Source organism: Vipera berus (genome assembly GCF_964194415.1).
Source record: "Vipera berus genome assembly, chromosome: Z".
Lineage (NCBI taxonomy): Eukaryota > Metazoa > Chordata > Lepidosauria > Squamata > Viperidae > Vipera > Vipera berus.
This window is the reverse complement of record NC_138205.1, coordinates 133429512-133436511: the sequence shown is the minus strand read 5'-3', so window position 1 is coordinate 133436511 and position 7000 is coordinate 133429512. Positions and strand designations below refer to the sequence as shown.

Sequence of the window (7000 nt, the reverse complement as noted above, 5' to 3'; positions counted from 1 at the left end):
GAAAGAAAGAGAAAGAAAAAGAGAAAGAAAGAAAGAAAGAAAGAAAGAAAGAAAGAAAGAAAGAAAAGAAAGAGGATTGTGGGGTCCCTGGTGCTCTCTGAGCTGGGGGGTTTTCCTTGCAGACGTTTCATGACCCAACTAGGGAACATCATCAGTGCTAGAAGGGGGGAGGAGGAGGAAGAGGACAAGGAGGAGAAAGAAACAGAGAGAGAGAGAGAAAGAAAGAGAATGAAAGAAAGAAAGAGAAAAAGAAAAGGAAGGAAGGAAGGATAGGAAGGGAGAAAGAAAAAAAGAAAAAGAAAGGAAAGAAAGGAAGAAAGAAAGAGAAAAAGAAAGAAAGAGAAAGAAAGAAAGAAAGAAAAAGAAAGAAAGAAAGAAAAGAAAGAGGATTGTGGGGTCCCTGGTGCTCTCTGAGCTGGGGGGTTTTCCTTGCAGACGTTTCATGACCCAACTAGGGAACATCATCAGTCCTAGAAGGGGGAAGGAGGAGGAGGATAAGACAAAGAAAGAGAAAGAAGGAAGGAAGGAAGGAAGAAAGAAAGAAAGAATGGATGGATTGTGGGGTCCCTGGTGCTCTCTGAGCCGGGTGGTTTCCTTGCAGACGTCTCCTGACCCAACTAGGGAATGTCATCAGTGCTAGAAGGAGGAGGAGGGGAGGAAGAGGAAGGGGAGAAGGACGAGGAAGAGGAGAAGTAGAAGGGAGGTCATCTAGTCCAATCCCAACTCAAACAGGCGACCCTTACAGAATCGTACAATGAAAGAGTCGAAAGGGACCTCAGAGGTCATCTAGTCCAACCCCCAACTCAAGCAGGAGACCCTTACAGAATCGTAGAATGACAGAGTTGGAAGGGACCTCGGAGGTCATCTAGTCCAACCCCCTTCTCAAGCAGGAGACCCTGACAGAATTGTAGAATGACAGAGTTGGAAGGGACCTCGGAGGTCATCTAGTCCAACCCCCAACTCAAGCAGGAGACCCTTACAGAATCATAGGATGACACTTGGAAGGGATCCCGGAGGTCATCTAGTCTGACCCCCCTGCTCGAGCACAGGAGACCCTGACAGAACCATAGAATGACACAGCTGGAAGGGAACGAGGTCATCTAGCCCAGCCCCCTGCTCAGGCAGTAAACCCTACTATGCCATTTCAGACCAACGGCTGTCCAGTCTCTTCTGAAAAACTTCCAGGGTTGGAGCAATTCCCCACTTCTGGAGGCAGGTGGTTCCACTGGTGAATTGTCTTCTCACTGCCCTTAGTTCGAGGTTGCTCGATCAGGGTCCGCCCGTCACTTCTTCTCCTGCCCTCGGGCGCTTTGGAGAACAGCTTGACTGCCTCTTCGGGGGCCGCCCCTGAGATACTGCAAGGCTGCTATCATGTCCCGTCCCCCCCCCCCGGTCATCCTTCTCTTCGTTAAACGGGACACCCCCAATTCCAACAACCGTTCCTTGTACGTTGTAGCCGCCGGTCCCCCTGATCATCTTTTGTTGCTCTCCTCTGCTATCTTAGCGTCTTTTTTACGTCGTCGTGGGGACCAAAACTGGAGGCCCTAATTCCTAGCGTGGCCTTACCAAGGCCTTGTAAAGCAGTAGTAACCCTTCCCGGGATCTCGAGTCTATCCCACTGTTAAGGCAGCCTAGCTCCGTGTTGGCTTTTTCGGGCAGCTGCGGCACACGGCTGGCTCCATAGTTAAAAGGGATCCTCCGGAGATCCCTCTCCCGGTCGCTACTCCGGAGCGAGGTGCCACCTCTCCTACTACGCCCACGCAATGGCTCTCTCGTGCCTAAGCGCAGTCTGGCTACAAGGCTCATGCTCAATTAACACTTTTGCTCCAGGCTCAGTGCTAAGTAGACTGAAGTGGTCTGGAGTAGATGACCTCCAAGGTCCCTTCCGACTCGGTCTTTCTGTGATTCTGTGAAGTTCTCCCGCTGGAGCAGAGGGCTGGACCAGATGACCTCTAGAGGTCCCTTCCGAGACGCCAGACACAGACAAGACAGGAGCTCAAAATCGAGAAAAGCTATTTTTATTTGCCGGGTGTGCGGGACGACTCTGCTTGCGTGAGCAGCAACGGAGAACTCCGGAGTATCGGAGTTCGGGAGTAGCTGCTGGCACATCCTGAAGCTGCTACGTGATCCGTGGGAAAGCCAAAGGCCAGCGTGGGGTTGGGTGTGTGCGTGTGGGGGGGGCTTCCCTCCGTGCCCCTCAGGCGGGGATCGGCTCTTTGCCCGGCTCTTCGGACGCAGGAGAGGCGCCTGGGTCCTCCAGGGCCATGTAGTCCCGCCAGCCGCCCTGCGAGAAAAAGAGAAGGATTGCCGTGGCTTCCCCAGGATTGGGCCCCCCACCCCCGTCATTCCCTCCAGAGCAGGGGTCCCCAACCTGTTTGCAACCGGGCCGCGGAAACAGCCGGCGAGCCTGCGGGCGTGAGGCCACCCGCCCGCTCCCTTTACGAGGGAGCGACAGGCGCTGGTGCGCGCCGCTCATGCAAACCGAGAACTTGCTGCGTGTGTACGCCGGCCAGCCGGCCGTCAGCCATTCCTTCCCGCTGGTTCACCGAGCCAGAAACGGTGAACGCGGCTCCGGAAGGAAAGGTGACGAGCCCCAGGGGAGATCTTGCCGAGATCTCTTCTCAGGAAGCCGAGTGAGAAAGCGTGACTCTTTCTGGAGTAACCCGGAGCGATGACGGCTGGGGACTCCAGGCAGGTGCAAACGCCCCTCTCCCTGTACGGATCCCTGGGACGGGGGCTGGGGGGAGGCTGCCCTCCAGAAGGTCCGATCCGGCCCCTGCCCACTGGAGCCGGGAGCCCTGCACCCTTCCCTCCACGTACCCAGCAGGAGCAGCACAGGCGGCGCAGGCCATATCCGAAGCAGAAGAGGGCGGTGGCCATGGCGGCGATGTGCACAATCAGCAGGAGGATCTGGGTGCTGCTCCACAGGCGCTGGGGAAAGGGGAGAGGCTGGAATCAGCAAAATTGGGGGGCAGGCGGACCTGGTGGGTGCCCGGTCCACCAAAGCCCACCGTCACTGGCTCCCGTGCCTTGTCCGCACCGTCCGGGACTCCGTGGGGAGGCGGGAGGATGGTGCGGGAGGAGGGGAACGCCTGTCTGCGAGGACCAAAGGATACCTTCTCCCAGGGGCTCAACACCGGAAGCCGCCTGAGGACAGGTGAGCCCTCCATGCCCTTCCGCCCGACATTCGGGACAGACGGACCGAGGGAAGCCGGTACGTCGAAGGTCCCGTCCTGAGATTGCCGTCTTCTAAGGGGCGCCGCTGCCCACCTCCCTCTCTGGCGAACACTCACCATGAGCCCCAAGAGAGCATCTTGGCACTGACTGGCCCGCAGCTGCTCCCTCTCGGAGTCGTAGGGAGGTGCGGTGGTCCGTTCCCACGCGCGGTAACCCTGGTCCTCCACTCGGTGCTTGCAGAGCTCCTCGACGAAGTAGGGTTCGTAGGTGAGGGGCGCCAAGTTCGTCAAGCCCAAGATGAAGGCCACCGAGCCGGCCACGACGCTGCCCAGGTTGAGGATGGTGGCCAGGTGGACCTAGGAGGTGAGGCAGGGCACGGCTGAGAAGGCGGCGCCAGGGTCCTCGCGACAGGTCGGGGAATGGGACCCTCCCCACTTACCCAGTAGCCGCCGCGTCGTGCGCCCACCACCGAGAAGGTGCCGGAGAGGATGAACTGCCATGGGAGGAAAGCAGATCGGTGAGGTGGGGGTATCTGTCTGGGCCTCCAGCCCGCCCGCCCGCCATCTTGCACGAAACAAATGTCAACTGTCCACTTGACATTTCCGGAAAAAGAGACTCCTGGGACATGATTTGACCAAGAGTATCAAATTTTACTGAACTTTTACATTGGCCCAAAAGGAAGCAAAACCGGCTCTGCTTTTCCCGCTCGAAGGCTTGCCGAGTTCCAGGAGAGACTCCTTCGCCTCCACCCCCGCCGGGTGTTCCCATTGTCCAATCGGGATATGGCTTTTTGTCACAGCGACAGTCGGCTTCTCCTTTCAGCACCCACGTCAGCGGGCTTGGCTCTCGGTTGCCTAGATCAGGGGTCCCCAACCTGGGGGCCCGAGGCCCACTACCGGGCTGCCAAGGGACAGGCCGGCCACTGCGCGTACCCTGACTCGTCCCAGCGCCGCATCCACGCAAGGGGCACCACGCCGGGCGAGAACGGGGTGCCGTGTGAAAACGGGGCACCACGCAGGGCGCCACGCAGGGGGCGGGGCCTAGCGAGTGTCACGCCGCCCCTTTTGTGTCGTGCGCGATGCAGCAAGCGCTCGACACAGCAAGCCCAGAACTCTCCCCCCTGCCCCTTTTTGTGCTCCGGACTGACTCCTGGGGATGTCGGCAAGGCAGCAGTCCAGTCTTCTCAAACGGAGCACCTTTGTATCGTCCCTCAATGTGTGTGTGTGTGTGTGTGTCAGCTGAGACCAAGGGGGAGGGATCCTCCCCCCTTTCTTCCCTGCCCCCCCAGTACTCACCAGGCTGCCCATCCAGAAAGGGACTCCGTTATCGATTGACCGACTGTAGTAGTAAGGTAGCGCACTGCTGTACGTAACCATGCTTAGCGCCACGCCGAGGCCGATGCAGACAGCGCCGAGCAGGATCTGGGTTCCCTGCGGGGAGGGGGGGCAGAGGGGGGAGACCACAGGCACCGTCAGTGGGCAACGGGGGTGGGGGGAGGATCCCGGATGGCCGGCAGACTCTCCCCGAGCAAGGTTAGCTGGAGACCCCGGTGTGTCCGGAGCGGAGAGAGAGGAGCGGACCCCACGGGCTCCTTCCCGACTCGAGTCAGGGTTGAGAATTGAATAGAGCTGGAAGGGACCTCGGAGGTCTTCTAGTCCAACCCCCCCCCCTGCCCAAACTGGAGAGCCTGACGGGATCCAAGAGTCGGAAGGGACCTCGGGGGGGTCATCTAGTCCAACCCCCTGCCCAAACTGGAGACCCTGACGGGATCCAGGAGTCGGAAGAGACCTCGGGGGGGGGGTCATCTAGTCCAACCCCCCCTCCTGCCCTCCAAGTGGGAGAACCGACACCGTTTCTGGCAGGTGACGCTCCAGTCAGTCTCTCCTTGAAAGCGAGTTTATACTTGTACGGCTGGTTTATACCAGTCAGTATGTCAAAAGTAAAACAAACAAAAAAAGAAAAAAGGTTGAGGTTTGATGTTACTACGCTTATTTTAATAGAGGCGGAAGTCCACACCTCTTTCTTTCTTTCTTTCTTTCTTTCTTTTTCTTTCTTTCTTTCTTTCTTTCTTTCTCCTTCCTTCCTTATTTCCTTTCCTTTTTCTTCTTTCCTTCCTTCCTTCCTTCTCTTTCCTTCCTCCCTTTCCATTCCTTTCCCTTCTTTCTCTTTCCCTTCCTTCCTTCTTTCCCTTTTTTCCCCTTCTTTCCTTCCTTCTTTTTCTTTCCGTCCTTTCTTTTTTCCTTCCTTCCTCCTTCCTTTCTTCTTTCTTTCCCTTCCTTCTTTCCTTTCCTGTTTCTTTTTCTTTCCTTCGTTCTTTCTTTCCTTCCTACCTTTTCTCTTTCTTCTTTCTTCCCCTTCCTTCTTTCTTTCCCTTCTTTTTTCTTCTTTCCTTCCTTCCTTCTTCTTTCTTTCCTTTCTTTTTCTTTCCTTCTTTCTTTTCCTTTCTTTCCTTCCTTCATTCCCTTCCTTTCCTCTTTCTTTCTTTCTTTCTTTCTTTCTTTCTTTCTTTCTTTCTTTCTTTCTTTCTTTCTTTCTTTCTTTCTTTCTTTTTCTTTCTTTCTTTCTCTTCCTTCCTTCCTTCCCTTTCTTTCTTTCTTTCTTTCTTTCTTTCTTTCTTTCTTTCTTCCTTCCTTCCTTCTTTCTTTCTTTCTTTCTTTCTTTCTTTCTTTCTTTCTTTCTTTCTTTCTTTCTTTCTTTCTTTCTTTCTCTTTCTCCTTTCCTCCCTCTCCTTTCTTTCTTTCTTTCTTTCTTTCTTTCTTTCTTTCTTTCTTTCTTTCTTTCTTTCTTTCTTTCTTTCTTTCTTTCTTTCTTTCTCCCTTCCTCCCTCTCCTCTTTCCCTTCCTTCCTTCCTTCCTTCCTTCCTTCCTTCCTTCCTTCCTTCCTTCCTTCCTTCCTCTTTCTTTCCTCTTTCTTGCCCGTCCTTCTTTCCTTTCCCCTTTCTCTTCTTCCTTCCTTCCTTTTTCTTTTTCCTTCCTTCCTTCCTGCACTCGTCCCTTCCCTAGCTTCCCCATCATTTTTTCTTTCTGGATTTCCGACCGCCAAAGGAATCCACCCAGCCTGGCGCTCGGGGCCCATCCTCCTCCCTCGGGGACTCCCCCCTCCCCCCTCCGATGCCCCCCCTCCCCAGGCCTTACCCCCAAGACCTTCTGCTCCCCCCCAGCCGGGCGAGGAGGGGCGCGGGGAGCCTGGCCGGCATCCTTGGCATCTTTGGCGGCTGCTTTGCGACCGGCCAGGGCCGCCACCCCCTTGCAGAGGTAGGCCAGGCTGGACTCCTGGCAGACGGTGATGTTGATGGTGGTCCTCTCGGGACCCTCCCGGGCCACCTCGGCCCCCTCCATCTTCACCACGGTGCCCGCCATGGCTTCTTCCCGGCTGCTTCTTCCCGACTGAAAGTGGGCAGAGGAGGAAGTAAAGACCTAGGTGGGAAAAACATGAACCCAGCAGAGGGAGGGGCCAGGACACCGCACCGGGAGGGGGAGGAGGGAGAGGGGGAGGAGGGAGAGGGGGAAGGAGAAGGGGAAGGAGGGAAAAGGAGGGGGAGGGAGGGAGAGGAGGAGGAGGAAGAGTAAGAGAAGGGGGAGGGAGGGAGGGAGGAGGGGGAGGGAGAGGGGGAAGGAGGAGGGGAGGGAGGGAAAAGGAGGGGGAGGGAGGGAGAGGAAGAGGAAGAGAAGGGGGAGGGAGGGAGGAGGAGGGGAGGGAGGGAAAAGGAGGGGGAGGGAGGGAGAGGAGGAGGAGGAAGAGGAAGAGAAGGGGGAGGGAGGGGGGAGGAGGGGAGGGAGGGCAAAGGAGGGGGAGGGAGGGAGGGGCCCTTTCCGGGGCCCTA

The 7000-nt window shown here is 56.3% G+C and overlaps 2 protein-coding genes across 2 annotated transcripts in view; one reads left to right on the top strand and one right to left on the bottom strand.

The window, feature by feature from the left end:
- Positions 1-2001: 2001 nt before the first annotated feature.
- On the bottom strand, positions 2002-6753 carry LOC308678109 (transmembrane protein 176B-like). The gene is made up of 6 exons (XM_081344964.1): positions 6312-6753; positions 4473-4607; positions 3617-3670; positions 3294-3533; positions 2821-2931; positions 2002-2284 (listed from the first exon to the last, which is right to left on the bottom strand). Exons 1-6 carry the CDS (start codon positions 6534-6536, stop codon positions 2198-2200), a joined length of 852 nt encoding a protein of 283 aa, XP_081201090.1. The 5' UTR covers positions 6537-6753; the 3' UTR covers positions 2002-2197.
- Positions 6754-6866: 113 nt separating this feature from the next.
- The window catches only part of LOC308678110 (transmembrane protein 176B-like), a 6576-nt gene continuing 6442 nt past the window's right edge, over positions 6867-7000 (top strand). The window contains exon 1 of the mRNA XM_081344965.1: positions 6867-7000. This exon is cut by the window's right edge and continues 777 nt beyond it. The gene's annotated coding sequence lies outside the window, so the exon portion shown is untranslated.